At 41.7% G+C, this 18,081-nt stretch overlaps 1 protein-coding gene across 8 annotated transcripts in view; it reads right to left on the bottom strand.

The window, feature by feature from the left end:
- The window catches only part of ATG7 (autophagy related 7), a 314,637-nt gene that overhangs the window by 197,358 nt on the left and 99,198 nt on the right, over positions 1 to 18,081 (bottom strand). For all 8 annotated transcript variants that reach the window (XM_090021024.1, XM_090021026.1, XM_090021029.1 and 5 more), the window contains exon 17: positions 6,659 to 6,739. In XM_090021024.1, the coding sequence (XP_089877150.1) occupies positions 6,659 to 6,739 (81 nt within the window). The remainder of the gene's footprint in view (positions 1 to 6,658; positions 6,740 to 18,081) is intronic.

Raw genomic sequence — 18,081 nt, 5'->3', positions numbered from 1 at the left:
GGGCAGAAATGCATCTTGCTCTTGATTTTGAGAGTTGTACTGTATTGCTTGTCCTTGGTGTACAGGAATTGTAATGATCTGGTACTGTAGACGGTCTTGCATAAAAGTCTTCCTAGTACACAGTTATTAGAAAACATTTTGGGGTAGTAAAGGGTAGCAATATATGAACACCTTGTCTTAAACACTTTATTCATCATTCTAAAAGAAAATATTTCGTAAGAGGTTTTTTAATTTCTCCAATTTTTTTTCAATTTCCCCAATTAAAAAAACAAAAAAGTCCTCAGAAAACAACAGGGAAGAAGAGGCTTTTTTTCAAACTTTTCTGTTTTTTTTCCAGGCCTTCACATCTCTACTCTTCATTGCTCAAAAATAAGCAATACTTGTTGATTTCTTCCTCTATCCCATGGTATATTCATGTAACCACTACGGTTGTGTTCCAAGTTAACCTACTTTTGATATTTTTTGTGGTTCTTAACCACATTTGCCAGTACCCTTTAATAGACTAAATTTCATCACTGCTTACATTCTCATCTAGATATGTTCTTTGTATGTGCTGTGGCATTTCCAGCACGTATCATACCTTCTCTTTGTTTCACAACTTTTGAATCAAAATAAAGCACACTATACCTTGTTGCTAATTTGTCCTTTTATTAAGAAAAATGCAATAAATATTTTAAAAGTAGAAAGATTAAAAAAATCAGCTTTCAAGAATGTGTGCTTGAGCTAACTAGCAGGCAAGCCACTTCCACGAGAAATACCAGGGTCCAGTGTGCTGGGCACAGAGTTAGAGGTTGACATTGCTGCTAATGTGAAAGGGAAGAGGAACCATGAACCTGACATCAGGGAGCATCTCCCCAGTCCAGGCTCACTGTGCCCTGAACCTGGGTTTCCCATCTGTGTGCCTGCTTTATGTTCCCAGGGTGTCTGTGGAAGTGGCAGCAGGAGAACTGGAAGCTCTGTTCCCCAGCTGTGGGCACTTCATAATTTGGGGCAAGGGCAGCTGGGGATTGAGGAGCTGGCACCCCAGAGGCTTTAAAGTGTGTATTACCCACCTATCCCCCACCATGAGACTCTGATTCCATTCCCCCTCCCCCTTTCCTCCACCCACTCAACAGGTAGGCTAGAATTGCCAGGCTTAGGGTTTTGAGAATCAACTGACTGTTGGCCTGGCCTGGACAGCCCCAGTGTTGAAGTGGACACGGGGCTATCCCAGCCAGGGCTGACAATCAGATTGCCATCTCACTGCACTGGGGACTCCAGCCAGTCCCAGTGCAGTCTGGGGCTGGAGCTAATAGTCAGCTGATTGTGAGCCCCAGCCCCAAGTGCACTAATGCTGAATCTTTGGTGTGGTTCAAAGGGCCAGTCAACTATCAGCTGATGGTCAATCCAGGTTCAGATATGGGTACTCCTCTTTCAGCCTGCCAGTTCAGGGGCCTCTCTCTGCACTGGCAAGTAGTAATGGAATGATCTGAATCTGATCCCAATAGCTGCACCTCCTGCCATTCATGTCTTGCATGGCAGGAGGCATGATTGTTGGGAACAGGGGGCAGATTCCAGCATGTCATTAAATGAAAATATCAGAAGATTTGGTAGAATGCCTAGGAGCTCTAACACTTACTGTGTTGCTCGGGACAAAAATAATGAATGGTGATTTCTTAAATATAAGTAGTCAAGGGCTGAACATGGGGTAACCTCAATACTGAACTCTTTCCAAAAACAAAAAAATGATCAGTGACATAAAAGAAATAAACATGGATTACACAAGTGCCAGTGATAACAAATCTCATTGCATTTACTTTGTGCAAACAGAAAATAGCACCAAACCAACAGTATGTACATTTGCAAGCTTACAGGGGCCAATTTCAAAATTTAAACCAACTGTCATCAGCTGCAAGGTATCAAAACAAATATAATGGTAGACGGGTAAAATACAATGGGCTGTGTTATGGAAGAAATCAATAAAGCCTTCTGTCATTGAATTCTATGGACAGTTTAAAGTCACTCAGCCTCACAAGCCAGACCTACATTACTAGGTTCTACCAGCTTTGGAGCATCTTCCCTTGTTACGGGTGAGATTTCCTATAACTTATCCACATAGTTAAAAGCCTAGTGTTGATAGAGTTTAAAGCAGCAGAAAGACTTCAGCAAATTTAAGCTATGATCTCTTCATTTTGCTACTAATCTATACTAGCAATCTATGGATGCTTACAGATGTGGGGAACCTCCTTCCCCCCCACCCCCCCAAAAAAACCCCAAACCCCAAAACAGTGCTTTATTTTCACCTCAGTACATCCCTACACCAAGTGCAGCACTTGCCCAGAAGAGGCATCACATTAGTTTGACCCAGCTTGCCCAACATCTGTATAGATCATGAGCTACATAAAAGCTTTCTGATGCTTTTATCTAATAGCTGATTGAATCAGTGACAAAAAGCACTGCTAAAGCACCTGATTTATACAGACACTGGGGAGCCAGGTCAAGCTGATGTACTTCTTCTTCCATTAGAGAGGTATTTTTCATTTTCCACGTCTGTCTGCCTGTATGCTTTGATACCAAACTATGTTGGTTTAAACTTTTTCTAGGAGGACTAGCAAAAGTAGCAACATACCAGGAATGGTAGTGCTGAGTGATGAATCTGTGATGGTCCACAAAATACCGGTGACACAAGGATTTTTGTGGATGATATCTTTTACTGAACCAACGTGCATAAACTTAGACACATACTGCATTCAAAACCTTGCCTAAGTCAATCCCAACCAAGCAGCTGATTCAATAAAAGATATCACCCACAAAAATCCTTGCCTCTAACATATCAGAGAATTTTTTCCTAATGTGCACTAGGTTTCAGTCAATGTTTTATTTCCTTTAAATGCCATTTGGGAACAGATAATACTTATCTAATTCATAGGATCATTAAGACTACTGTTAAATGTTTTACACTAATACAAAATAGATTGCTGCCATTTCCACCTCTCCAGAAGGCTGCCACGAGAGAACTAGGGACAATTTGAGACAGGGAGATCATACTCAAACCTAGTGGGGCTTAACAGGAACTGGTTCAGGATTAGGACTGGAATTCAATGCTTCCTAATTGCTTCCCCTTTACATCTGTTCCTCACATAGCCTATGATGTGATACCTTGTGTTACTAGAAAGATTTTTGGCACAATGTATCAGTGATCACAGTCTGTAATATAAAGCAAAGGTACTCAACCTCTGGACCACTGGCCAAATGCAGCCCAGGGAGACATGGCATCTGGCCCATGGGTGTACCCATGGGTTGGGAAATTTGGCAATGGAGAAGCAGTAGCCATTAATATCACCACCTTCTTCTCCTGCTGGTAAATTCCCACATCTTCTGTCCCCTGTACAACCAAGTCAGGGAAGGGTCAAGACCCCTCTCCCTGCATGGATGGGTTGGGGCCAGACCACACCTCTTTCCCCGTGTGCAGCTGAATCAGGGCTGAGCCATGTGCCCTTCTCCTCATGTGGCTGAACGGAGCTGAGCTGGGCTGCTCTCCATCCCGCTCAATACAGTTAGATGAGGCTCCACTGCACCCATCTCAGACACTGGATCAGAACTACTGGCCTAATCTGGCCCATAGACAGACTGGGCACTGCCCAGCTAGCTGGCCAGGGATAAAGATTGAGCACCACTGATTTAAAGGGTTGTTCTCAGATCAGAAACACTTTCCAAACATGATGAGGGTTGAACTTTAGACTTTCAAATATGTGAAATGGTATCCATCTGAAACTCTAGGAATAAGCATGTGCTGCAAATCTGATGGGAAAAGGGTGGTTATGGGAATTTATGGTTTCAGATGCCTATATTTTTTATATTCTGTTACATTTGAGTGGCAATGAAAATATGTAATGTTATGATTAAACAGGAAAATAATTTTCGAGCATTAGTAATTCTTCTTTAACCTTCTCAGGCAACCAAATGTTAATACGGCAATTTATCTGAGCATGAGTCATTCCACCAAAGTCAATAAAATATTTACATGCATTACTGTTTTCTGGATCAGTTCCTTTCTACCTTTCCACATGTCTGTAATAGTACCCCTCTCCATAATATCTGAACTTTCCCCAAGAAAGAAGGATCCAGTTTTGTCCCCAACTTCCAATGAGCAATGAACACGATAAACAGCCCCTTTTAGCTGTGCAACATTTAATAAATTTTATGCAAGAGACATGAGTGCTTTTATAAAGAGATACATCCTATATTGAAGAACTTGAGACTTCCTTCTTCCTCCCCAGGCCAACAATGGTACAACTCCCAGATACCAGAGAAAGTATACACGTAAATTACTCTCTTGGGCCTACCATCAAGCTAGCACATCAGAGTCAGCAGTCTTGGAGGAGACTGCTTGTCATTCCAGCCTGTGCATGTCCAGTGTTAATAAAGGAATAGTTAACCCACAATAATAGTAATACAAAAGTGATCCCTCCTGTGACCATCCCACATTTCCTGAGTGACTACCTAAGGGAGGTGAGTCTCCTTGGCATGTAGCCTGTTCAGGATAGATCTGGTTAAGGGACAGCTAGATACTTACATGTCTGGAGCTCTTCTGCTTCAGAAATAGAACAATAAAGTCAATAATTAGTTCACAGTGAAATTAAATCTAAGTTTCAAATATTTAGAGCTGAGCTGCCTCTCCTGAATTTTCTAGCTGTACCCACTAGGTTTTTATTTTTGATTTTAAAAATTTCCTTTTCATGTAAAATATATAAAACAATAACAACTCAAGAACAGGATTAGCGAAAAAGAAAAATGAATTAAGATGGTTAAAGTGAGATTTTTGGACACCCATAAGAATTTATATTGCAGAAGAGCATATCTGAATCAGTGGCAAACTTGATATGAACTAGGGTGAAGCTATGCAAAGTTTATGCATTAAAAAATTCTCATCCAGAGCTAAGATTAAAATGTAATTGAATCTGTCATTTCAAAGTATTAGTATCAGATTTCCAGATAATAAGGGTTGACATACTCCTATGCTAATAAAGGGAAAGTTAGCCAAGTAAACAAATGCTATGTTTCTACTGTAAGGAAATACTTGTCTCAATGAAGCAACATTTTCAGCACGAAAGTAATTTAATCCTCTAACCACATGAAAAATGATCTCTATGGGAATAGCACAGCTGCTAAAATCCAAGTCAGCTTTTACTAAATCATCTAGTCAGTTTATGTAAAACAGGACTCTTAAAATGACCATCAAGAGGAAATCATTTGCTTACAAAAATGGATATGGATACCTGCATTTCATTTACTGTTCTCTAAATTCATTTAAAAAAAAAAAATATATATATATATATATATAATCTGAAGTCTGGATAAAACTTCATGAGAATATAGGGTCATCTGTTCATAGAATAGATACATAGGCAATGGAAAAGCTATTTAAGAGGAAAATTAAACATGAAATATCAGAAACTGTACTTTAATACATATTTAAAAAGGAGAGACAGGAGACACGATACATACCAAACCTCTAAAAAAAATGTACTGGTGGAAAAGAAGAAAAGAATTACTACATCCTGATTGCTCAGCCATTCAAGAAAGTAGGGATCTGCTCCCAGCAAAAGCACTTTGTAAGCCTAACACCTGAGCTCCTAAAAAGATTATGCACATTCAAGTCCCCAAGAGCCTACTAATGTGTCAGCTGCCCTAAAAGAATGACAGGAATACTGTATCAACAAAAGGTAGTGCCTGTACAAGTACATTCATTGTCAAAAGATCCATAGCCCCTCAGAAGCTGATGATCTGTATTAGGAATACAAAGGATGAATTTAGTAAAGAGAGTGGGAAGACTTGACTGAATTAATAGCACTCCAATGTGCGCCAAATTATGAGTCAAACCATGGCCTTTTCATACTGAGATATCCCAGTCAAGATTACTTGAACTTAGTCTACGCAACCTTACAAAAGTTGCCAAGAGCTTTCAAGGCTACAATACAGGAAAACAATCCACAAATGAAGAGGCCTCACACAGACGCATACTAGTGGACACTAGTGTTCTGGCAATATTCAACTCAAAATCCTAGCAACTGCTATAATGCATTAGCTGATTCAGGATGGTCACCACCAGTATCAAAATGAAGGAGCTTCATTAATAAAAAGTATTATGAAGATGATATTTATTTTATCCCTGAATACAAGTGCTCACGGCAAGGCATCAAACATTAAAGCAACTTTACATATTTGCAAAGAGATACCCTAGTGCAGGACAGGCACAGGTAGACAGACACTTAGCGTTATTTCTCATGTAATTAAGGACACCCAAGCAAACTACAAACAAAGATTATTCTTTAAGTGTATGCTTAAAAAACATTTGGTAATGTCTCTGTGATAAACACGACAGCAACATATTGACTTTGGAGCCTTTTTGTTGAAATCTAAGGGGAAAACCTATTTATTATGTGTCCCTAAAACTGAACATAATCTTTATTTGTTTTTTATATTGCAGCATGAAGCTCTTAAGCGGAGACAATAGGAGATGGACTTGACACGTCTATCCACAAAGAAAACCATATAATAATTTAGGAAGTAGGGAGTCAGGCCAAAATGATTTAAATTATAGTGCCTATAAAACAGGACAAGATTTTGGAACTGTGACCATTGAGAAAGCAGACATAAATGAACAATTCAGACTTACTTTGGGAGAACAGGCTGTGCACTTGTCAAATGCCAGGCTCACAGGAAGGACGTTATCAAATCTTGATAAAAATCCACGAATCTGGAAAGAAAGAAGATGCAGGCTTATGCTCGCAATAATAATGATACATTTCCAAATTTAAGCTGAGTTGGAAACATTCAGCCAGAAGATGAACAAGATTCTTTATTACTGTTAAACAGTGGCCTCAGTAATCCTTCCTATGCAATCAGTACTGAGACAGTTTGTGTTTTGGTTAATTTTTCTGTAGACAGGTAATAACAGGACTTTTTAAAATACAGAATTATCTAACTAGGAATAGAGGCACAGCCCCACCTGGAGTCTGAATTTTTTGTCTGCAACCACTCAGTCTCAGAAACCAAAAAATGGAAAATTGTGTCATAATTATTTAAATAGATTTGTTTCTCCAAGTATTACAATGATTTGGAAATTTAAAAATTGACTATTATTGTGCTGTCTGGTTATAATGCATCCAATAGGTAAAGTTTAAAGAATCAGATATATTAGCATATATGTGTGAGAAATGTTGAGTATATTGGTTCTGAAAAAGCATATGACCTTGCAAGCACTTTATGGTGCAGCCCAATGCTAGCCAGAGCTCTTCACTACATTAGGACAAAGGTGCTTTTCCTTTCTCCCATTTTTCCTCTCTTTAATAAACTGAGCTTATTCTTATGCCATGTTGTACCTTGCTGATTGTTGGAATAATCAGCCTTTTTGACACTGTACAATACTAACTTTTCTTTTTTGCTCTAGACAAGGGGTCAGCAACGATTTTTGGCTGGAATGCCAAAAAACCCACAATGTCTATCTTGGAAGGTGCCGGAGTGCCAGCATGCCAGAAAAACAAAAAAAAGTGACACACACACACACACAGCAGGATGCACCGCATATTAGTATATATAATCATCATAAATGTTGCCTCTTTTGTTGTGTATTACCTTTTTGTTGAGCATGTTGCAATGAGAAAGAGAGAAAAAAAGAGACAAGAGAAAGAGAGAAAGAAAAAGGAGAGCAGAGAGAGAACCAGACACATACAAACACACACAGAGAACCACATGCACAAACACAGAGAACCAGAACACACCCAGAACTGATACCCATGCGCACATATATCCGGAACCAGACATGTGTGTGCACACAGAACCAGACAGAGGCAGACAAACACACAGAACCAGATGCATGGGTGCATGGAGCCAGGCTCCTGGGCCACTGGACAAAGTCCAACCCAACAATGCCCTGGTTCCGCCAGAGCCCCCGTGCTTCCCTGGGGAGCCAGCCCCTGGGCTGCAGTGCAGCTGGCCAAGGCCCCGGCCCAGAGCCTGCCCATCAGCCCAACCACCCATCCACCCCTCACAGCTAAGCTTGCAAATGGTGCAGTGCTCCTAGCAAGGAGTAGCGCCAGCCTCATTCTGGTGGGGGGCTGGGCCAGGGCTGGATGCAGAGCAGGTGGGAGTCAGGGGGGCTCAGCTGCAAGCCCTGCTGCAAGCAGCCTGGGCTCCGTGGTTGGCAGCAGTTACCTGAGTCTGTGCTGGCTGCAGCCAGGGGGCTGCAAACAGCTGTTCTGGGCTCCAGCATCAGCTCCATACCGGCAGGTGCATGCACACCTTGGAGCAGACAATGGGAATAGGGCTTGAGGTGGCACAGCCCTCCCACTGTCCACTCTGAGATGCACGTGCAATCGCTGCCAGCATGGAGCTGATGCCAGGGCTGTGGAGTCTGCTGCAGCTGCCCAAAGCCCAGGATGGCTACAAACAGCTGCGCTGGGCTCTGGAGCCCAGTCATTAGCTCTGTGCCTGCAGCAGGGGAGAGGCTGCGGTTGTGCTGCCTCAGGCTGCTCCCACACCATCCACTCCGAGGCACGCGTGCATCCGCTGGTAAGGAGCTAATGCTGGAGCCTAAAGCCAATGTTTGCAGCCTCCTGGCTGAGACCAGCCCAGGCTCTGGGTAGCTGCTGCCAACCACAGAGCCTGGTCTGCTTGCAGCAGTGCTTGCAGCCGCCGAGCCACCTGCTGGGAGCATCCTGGCCTTTGTGGCTGGCATATATCAGGTATTCCCTCACACACGCATACCTGCATGCATGCACATATGCTGTATAATTCCATATCATGAGGATATTTAAACTGCTGCATTATTCTAAAATATTCAGTTGCCCCACAACTGTACTTCCTGGCCACGTTTTCATTTTTTAGTATTCAAATCTCCAGAAATGGAAAGTCTCAACAAAAATCTTTCTGACTTCAGAGGAGCCAGGTTCTCATCCATTAGGTTTAACCAGGTAACCTTCAGCATTTGAATATTCACTAATGATGTAAATGGCAATTCCATCCCAGGTCAGCAGAGAGCCTGCAACAGCAGTTCAGAGACATTAAACTTCCTGTTTAACTCCAGCACCATTATCTCTGAAATCTGAATACAATTTAAATTCTATTAACCATTCAAGCAATCAGGGCTCATGGTAGAGGTGATATCTATCTTTTATTAGACCAACAAGATTTTTGCAAAAAAAAATTATTAGCTTGCAATTAAAGAATCTTTTTTTGCAAAAATCTTGTTGGTGTAATAAAATATGTCACCTCTACCATGAGCCCTGATTTCTTTTTCCTCTACACCAATACAGCTACAACCTGGATACCATTAACTATTCAAATGTCAAACATTTCGCCAACTACCAAGACATGTTTATCTGGCATGCTGTATTCTGGATGTTGTGCCAGGATGCACAGAGGCAACTAGGTACTATCAAAGATTACCGATATGGGGAAACAAGGAATTCAATCCTCCTCCTGCTTAAGTCAAATCTTCCCCTGCCCAAAATGTGAAGGTAAAACAATACTTCCCCTGCCATTGCCAAAAGTTTCAAATGCCACAGGAGGCCAAAGCACTAATAGCAGCTCCGGGATTCTACCAGGCTATCAAAGCCTCCAGTTTCCTCAGCACTTTCTCTCAGTTATCTATTGTCAATATTACCTACATTAAAAGTGAAAATTAAGTGCAGCATAAATTAAACAGCATTCACTATCAAAAGCGAAACAAGATGGGACTAGATTGCAAAGGAAAGTCCAGCACAACTTTGTGACCCCTGCCCATAATTTAAATCTATATGACACAGAACATGTTGTTACTTAAATAATTTGTAGGTAGCTGTGTTTCAACACAAAACAAGCCTGGAGAATCTGGATGCAGACAGTCCTTGAATTTTATAAAATCAAAGAAAATTAGGGTTGGAAGGGACCTCAGGAGGTCATCTAGTCCAACCCCCTTTTCAAAATAAGACCATCCCCAACTATATCCCAAACCTGCATCCTATTTGATCTCCCTTCAGGCTGAACTGCAGTATACCGCCTCCTTCCAAAGCTGCTTTCCAGTCCAGCCCTGCATGGAAGTACATGGAGCAGCTCAACCCTTGAAAGGATCCTGCAGCACCCTAGTTGAGAATCATTGGTCTAAGGTAACCGCAACATCCTACATTGACACTTACATTGTATTTATCCTCTGGCCAGGTTTCATTAGATCACACTCTTCTCTCACAACTACTTTAATGATAGATTTTGATGACTGGGCAGGGATTATGTCAGGTGTCCTTTGCCAAAATTATCAAACCTAGTGAAAAGATTTTAAAGAGCTTTCTTCCCTTCCAATGTTACAATAAATCAAATGAATGCAACAAACAACACTCTGAGTTAAAGTTATTGCTTTAAAAGATTTGACAAACCCACAAAACTAATTTCTTCCTGGTCCCTCCCACTTGCTTCACTCTCCCAAGTCTCTCAAATACTGCTCATTTTGCATCATTTTCCTTTCATCCTCAGGCTTTCTGCCATACTATTCCTTTTCCTGGAACTGCTTCTCATCCTTGGACTAGTGCCAAACCATTTTTCAAACTCATCCTTCCACAAAGCTAAGTTAACTGAGAAAGAAAAGCATCATGAACAGATTCAAAAACTGTATTTGAAATTAACAACAGTTTGGTTGCGCAAGATGACAGGACCAGCCTCTGGGTTTATAGGACATTTTTGTATGAATCGATATATCTTCTTACTCTGACTCTAGGACTGTTTTCTTTTCTGTATTTTGAATGAATGAAAACAAAACAAAACAATCAAGCTTGAAGCTGTGTTCATTCTTAATTCACCCTCATCCGATACTTTCCTAACACTAGGTATTCATATTCTGTGATCAAATTCTTCTTTCAGATGAACTTAGCTTCAATAGATTTCTAATGGAGACAGATTGAGGCCCTTTCACTAGTTACCACCATAAGGAGAAAATTTCATGCGTTTCCAAACTGCGTGACTTATTATTGTAATAAACTGCTTGGTGACCCCGACATATATTGGTAGTTACTTGCCCAAGTGCCTTATTAAGAGCCGTTACTTGTTTTGTGTTAAAAGTTTTAAAAAAAATCACATATTTCTTTTCTCACTTTGGTTAGCCTCGATTTATGTAAGTTGTCAGGCTTCCCACCTGGATAAAATGAAACTTAGGCCCCTGTCAGACATGCAGGTAAAGGTATAATAGTATCTGATATGTGATCCACACAGTCACATTTCCTGTCATGCCACTCATGCACAGTAGGTATGATTGTGGGATCAAACATCAGATCCCATAATGCCTTACTGCTGGTGTAGGGGGAGTGAGCCAACAGGGCTTCCAGTCACATGGGTGCACCTGGCCACATGTTCAATTAACAGTGTCAAGAACCACTTTGTGTGTGTGTGTGTGTCTGTGTGTGTGTGCACACACGCGCACACACGCGTGTGCATTATTTACATAACTTTGTGGCTTATTCCTTGTTTTACGATGCCGTTATTTACTTAAATTGTATCCCAGCTACATGTTAAAGATGTGATTGACTGACTAATCAAGTCTTAAGTGTAACACGTGGCAGGGGCCTTAGCAATACTGATAAATCAAGCCATTAGCATCTCATACTGGTCTGTGAAAAACTCTAGACTATATCCCAGTGTACAGTTTTATACACAACAGCACCTTACTCTGTAAGTAGTTCTACCGCCATGAGACTTCAAGGATTGTTCATGTAGTAATTTACTATGGCTCTCAGCAAGCAGCAATAAGATAAGGGCCAAAAGCATCCAAATGTAGTGGACCCTTTGTGGGGAGTTGGGGGGGGGGAGGGGGAAGGAGAAAGAGGAGGAGAGAGAGCTGTCCTTAAAACAGTACAGGAAAAAGCATATCTGGGAAGAAAGGAAAGAGACAGCAATACCTGAAAAACACCAGGACAATTTTGCTAACAGGAAAAAGGAGGTTAGTAAACTAAAGCAGTTCCTTCGCTTTATATTAAAAGGGATATGATACAGGCAAAGGGCACAAGGATTGGATTACATCTCCCTAACCAACAGGAAACCATTTGTCCAGACTTCTGGAGCAAGGGAGAGGGAAAATGCTGAGCTTGCATGAATACATTGCAACACAGCTACCTATTGTTGTGCAAATGACTTCTGTAACTAACACAGTATTTCTGACCACTTTGTAAAAAACAATTTTATAAGACACAGAGAATTGTTTGACTGATCTTAAGAATTCCCATTCTGGAAGGGACATAAAAAGAATTCTTAAACCTTGCAAAAATGCCAGCAAGTAGGTATACAAACAGTACTACTACTTTTTTACTAACAATACTGAGTATTAATTGGGGCAAAACAAAGTAATTCTTAGAAGCAAAGGAGATCTATAAATATGGATGCCAAAGAACAGGAAATTATGGTCATACTAGTGCCGATTTGTCATTTTTAAAAAAAAGAGACTGTGAACATACACATCTCTTTTACCAAGGGCAACAACACAGCATTAATTTTTTGACACACAAAACCATGACTAAGGTTAAACAAAAAAAACCCCCCAAACCAAAGCCCATATGCACAATGAAATTAGAGCAAAACCATCAACATCTGATTTAATTACTATTTTTGAAGATACAAATGTAAAATGTTTAAAAATAAACCTGTACATTTTTACAATACATGGATCTACAGGGTTTCAACAATATTATTTTTTTCACATTACCATCCCATTTCTTGTAGGAGGATATATATCCTCAAGACTACAAGAGAACTCTTTCTGAATAAAGGCAGAATAGTTTTATGTTAAAAGGCAAATGCTTTTCAATGGCATGTTATCATGGAAGTGAGCGTCTTACTCATAAAATGGACAAAAGTGTTACTTTGGTTGTCATTTCACCTTTTCATCACCTCAAAAGGAAAAAAATGCCTGTGGATAGCTCCAGAAATCACTGTTTATTTGCACTTGGTCCGGGTGATAAGCATACTATGCTATCGGGCAAATATAAAAATATCACTGAGAAAAGTGAATTGTTGCAATTTACACCCCAAGACTTGCATCATGCAGACAAACTCAAAAGTGAAGGTATTTATGGTACATAAGATGTATCAACATTAAAATATTTGTTTTTATATTGACCATCCCCTGGGTGTAACTAAAATTTTAATAATTTTACCCTCTATTTCTGGAGCAAAGAAATAACAACACTCAAATAAATATGGCAATACTGACTAGTTTTTAGGTGCCAGGGAAAGATGGGCTTCAGCTTGGAAATGCTGTGACTCGTCTCCACAAATACAAAGTGAAAAGGGTTTTATTGTCTTGCAAGACTGCACAATATGTTCCACACCCCAAAATTCAGTCAATGAAAATTCAAAGTTTTCTCTATATCCAATATAACTGAAGACAACTGACACATTCACAGTCATTGGAGTTTGAGTTAAGTATGAAGCAGAAGAGGGTTATATACAACATCACAAATGCTCAAATAAACTAAAGAATTATGATGTTAAGTGCAATACATTATGTCCCTTATTCTGGGCTGCACCAATTTATCATAGAATCATAGAAAATTTGGTTTGAAAGGGACCTCAGGAGGTCATCTACTTCAACTACCTGCTCAAAGTAGAACCACCCCCAACCAGATCGCGTCAGCTAAGTTTTTGTCTAGTCAGGTCTTAAAAACCTCCAATGATGGAGATTTCACAACCTCTCTGGGTAAGCTGTTCCAGTCCTTTACTGACTTCCTAGTGAGAAAATTCTTCCTAATATCTAACCTAAACTTCCCTTGCTGCAACTTGAGACTGTTGCTCCTTGTTCTATCATCTGCCACACCACTGGAAACAGTTTAGCTCCATCGTCTTTTGAACCACCCCTCAGGTAGTTGAAGGCTGCTATTAAATCCCCACTCAGTCTTCTCTTCTCTAGACTAAATAAGACCAGTTTTCAGTCTTTCCTCATAAGTCACAGGCCCCATAATGGTGCCTTGGAGCTGTTGCTGCAAGAGTGGTTTCAACAGGAACTCTGGATTCTTGTCCCATTACCTGTACCAGCTCCTATAAACTTTATGTCCCTCTACGAGTTATACCTTTTGATATCATCAACTCAAGGTGCTTCTCTGCAGTGCTTCCATTCTCCTCCTTTCACATGCCGCAGCCCCCTCACCATTTTTCCCTCATCATTTTTGTTGCTCTCCACTGGACTCTCTCCACTAGCAACTCTCGAACCAATGCAGCCCAGGATGCTGTTAACCTTCTTGGCAACAAGGGCACACTGTTGGTTCATATTTAGCTTATTATCCACTGTAACCCCAGGTCCTTTTTTCCACAGCTGCTGCTTACCCAATGGTCCCCAGCTTGTACCCTTGCATGTGATTGCTCTATCCTAAGTGCAGGACTTTGCACCTGTCATTACTGAACTTCACGAGGGTTTTTTTGGTCAATCCTCCAATTTGTCTATGTCTCTCTGAATCCTAAACCTACACTTCAGCCTTTCCAGTACTTCCCCAGCTTGATATCATCTGCAAACTTACAGAGGGTGCACCATCTCATCTTCCAGGTCGCTGATGAACATATTGAACAAAACTGGCCCTAGGACTGGTCCCTGGGGCACTTCACTGGATACCAGCTGCCAACTAGACATCGAAACATCATTTACAACCACATGAGCCCCATGATCCAGTCAGTTTTCTATCCACCTTCTATCAATGTATGCAACCCATATGTCCTTAGTTTGTTTGCAAGAATTTTGTGGGAGACGATATCAAAAGTCTTGCTAAAGTCAAGGTATATGATTTAGTGTCTTGAACACCGTGGGGGCTGAGGACAGTAGAGTAATTTCTGGGTTGCTTCATCTTATGGTGGGTATCCTTAGCTATTTCTCTGCCTACTGGAGGCAGTCCTAGCGGTTAGGGATTACTAGAATGCATCTTACTCAGGGGATGTGATAGAAGTATCTGTATGCACCTGAATATAAGATGACCCTGAATATAGCTGTAATTATACTTGACTACAAGACAACCCCCCAATATTTATATTCTATATATGGAAAATATATATACATTTGTTACTTATTTCCAGGTATTGAATGTAATTATTGGAGGTCTGCCTTTAATTCATCACCCTCCCACTCCTATAGCAGGGGAAAATACATCTGGGAGGCCAGGTAGCCCCATTGTCCTCTCTTCCCCCCTGCCCATACTTTTCTCTGCAGTCCCTTCTGGCACTGCCCCCTCCCCAACATAGACTAGTTCATCAAGAATTGTACCTTTTTTGGAAACTGCTGCAAGTATAAGAGCAGAGACTCCATGAACATAATTTTTAAGCAGCACTTCTGTACTTACTTATATATAGTAAAGCCTTTTTTTTTTGCAAAAGTAGATATTATACATATATAAACCTATATATACACACTTGTACTTTAACCTTCCTGTCACTTGACTGACACAGTTCACTTAACATAACACACTAAAGTTAACTGTCATCATCCCTGTTAACACTACAGTTAACTATCATTTCTGTTACAATAACAGCACCTGCATACCTGTGTGCCTGCTGCCATTTCCTCTACCTGTTACAAGAAACGTAAACCACCTCCATGCCCTTCTCTTCCCCTTTCCTTTCCTCTCTCTCCACCCCTATGATTTTTCTGTTTCTTTACCCAGTCCTTTCACGGCTCTGCCATCTCTAGTCTAAGTCATCTTTGTCATTCTCTTCCTCCTCATTGTTATCATCCTCTCAGCTGGTCTCATTCTTAAGCAGCATGTGCCAATCCTTCATCTTCTGCAGGTCTTCTGTCATCTCTTCCCCATCCTCTTCTCCCATCTTCTTATAGCTCACTTACTCCCATTCTGATGCAGTTCTTGACTGGGAGGTTCATGTGCCTGCACATGAACAGGCTTCTCATCTTCTACAGGGTGTTCCTGAAGCAGGATATGAATTTGCTGAAGCTGGCTGTTGGGGTCCAATAACCAAACAGTGCTGCCTCTGTGGTCAGGGTCTTGACCCCTGCCACCGCCTGGAGGAGTTGGCCTACTCTCCCCCATGCCTCTGTAGCATATCGGCAGCTCCAGAGGAGGTGATCAATTGCTTCTCCTTCCACCAGCAGGTTTGCCTTTGGAAACTCTGCATCAGCTTTTGAATTACATTACAATTCTTGAGTGGGGGTCTGCAGAAGTGACAGCCAGAAGCTGAAAGGAGCTGCCGCTGCTGCCTGAGGTGTGGGATGGGCTGGGCAGGGGGGGATGACGTTTATCTCTTATGGGGGTGCTCTTGTCTCTTATCTCGTCTCAGCACCCCCGAGCTCCCCTATAATTCGAACCCTGTTCAGTGCCCACATGGAGAGTGCCTGGTGGGCCTGCCAGTTCAAGTTTATATGCGTTTCCTTCTTCCTTTTTTCTGGAAGATTCACTCCCATATGACCTTGTAACTGTTGCCAAGGAATATATCCACAGGTGTCAATCTGTCGCTTGCTCTTAGTATTTCCTGCATCTTCCAGTGGTGAGTCAGGGCTCTTGGGGTTTCATTCTGTACCTTATATCTGTTCAAGAACTGCTCAAGGACCTTGTAGAACCATGGCAGCTAGCACACCCACCAGCTTCACAGCAGGTGCCCTGCAAAGTATTTCATGAAGCAAGCTGTTCTGGTTTCTGCCCTGACTGCTAGTTTGTAGCCTCCATATGTAAAACAGATCTTCCTTGTTTATCTGGAGTAGCTCTTGCAGAACTTTGTTGTTAAAATCTCCTCCACTCATGCCATTAGGGAGAAGACCGGACTGCGATTCATATAATTCACCTTGAAACCCATGGGGAAACCCTTTCCATTCGATCCTGCTACTCCTTTTCTGGCTGCTCCTCTTCTGGAAGTTGCTGCCTTCCTCGGCTTGGCTGCCTGGACACCTGAAATCCAAAAATAAGTCCGCTCTTCCCCTACTCCAACATGTAGGTGCAGACCACAACGGTCCTCCACTCTGATGGGAACAGGAACTACACTTGATCTGAACCAAAAGGCAAAGCAGCGATACAAAAAAGAAAAAAAAAAAAAAAGGGTTCTCAACTATGCATGAAATTAGACCCAAGCCAAAAGACTCATGAATTATCATACAGCTGGACCCCAGCAGACACAACAGCATTTCAAGCCATGGTGATCCCAGAGCTCAGCACTATTTAATACATATGTGTACTCCAGATATTGCCCATGGAGGAGCCATGTGCTAATTAGACACCTACACATGACTAGAACCAGGTGCACTTGTCAGTTCTGGGATCCTCCAAAACTGATATTTGAATGAGTCACAGGGCAACCTGGTCCGACTCCACCTCCTGGAGGGCAGAGCCACACTAATCATGAGAGACAGGCGGAGAAAGGGGGTGACAGAGGGCTTCTGGATGAACTCTTTGGGGCCCCTTTTCGTGATGTTTTCTAAAACTTTAAGGCTGATAAGGAAACAGGAATGACTGGAAGTGGGAAAGAAAGGTGAAGTTCAGCTGTGGGAGTAAAGAGGAAGTTGAAATGTATTTAATGCAGTGGCTCACCATGACTTGAAAAAGAGCTGACACTTGGGGGAGGGGGGCACATATCTTATACATACAGGCTCTATTCACCTATCCTTATGGTAGGTTCCCATAAGGTTACCTGGCAGAAGGGACACCATTATCTAGCACAGGAATGGCAATTATTTTAGGTAGAGGGCTGCTTACCGAGTTTTTGCAAGCTGCTGAGGGCCCCACCCCTTGACAGCTGCCCTGCCCCTTGATCACTATCTTGTAACCGGAAGTCCCGTTCCCTAACCCCTGACCTTTGCTACCTGAAGTCCCCTCCCACCCCAGGAAGTACTCCTTTCAGGAAGGGTTTGACATCTCAGAATACCAAATTATATTCTAAAAAGCAAACAACTACAGCATTCGTTAATTTGACTTAAAAATATATTTTTCTCCTGATTCACATGCATTTGTGTTGAGTACACAGAGGTGATTGCACAATAGCTTAAAATGAAGTTTTACTCTTGTATATCGTGAGGGGTGTGCATAAGTTAGGTGGGGGGCTGTGGTTGTGTGGGTGGGTATGGAGCTGGTGGGGGGCTGTGTATGGGGGAGGGTGGTTGGG

Source organism: Crocodylus siamensis, chromosome 11 (assembly GCF_052110815.1).
Source record: "Crocodylus siamensis isolate JL-2025a chromosome 11, ASM5211081v1, whole genome shotgun sequence".
In the NCBI taxonomy this organism is placed as follows: Eukaryota; Metazoa; Chordata; order Crocodylia; family Crocodylidae; genus Crocodylus; species Crocodylus siamensis.
This window is presented reverse-complemented; position numbering and strand designations above follow the sequence as displayed.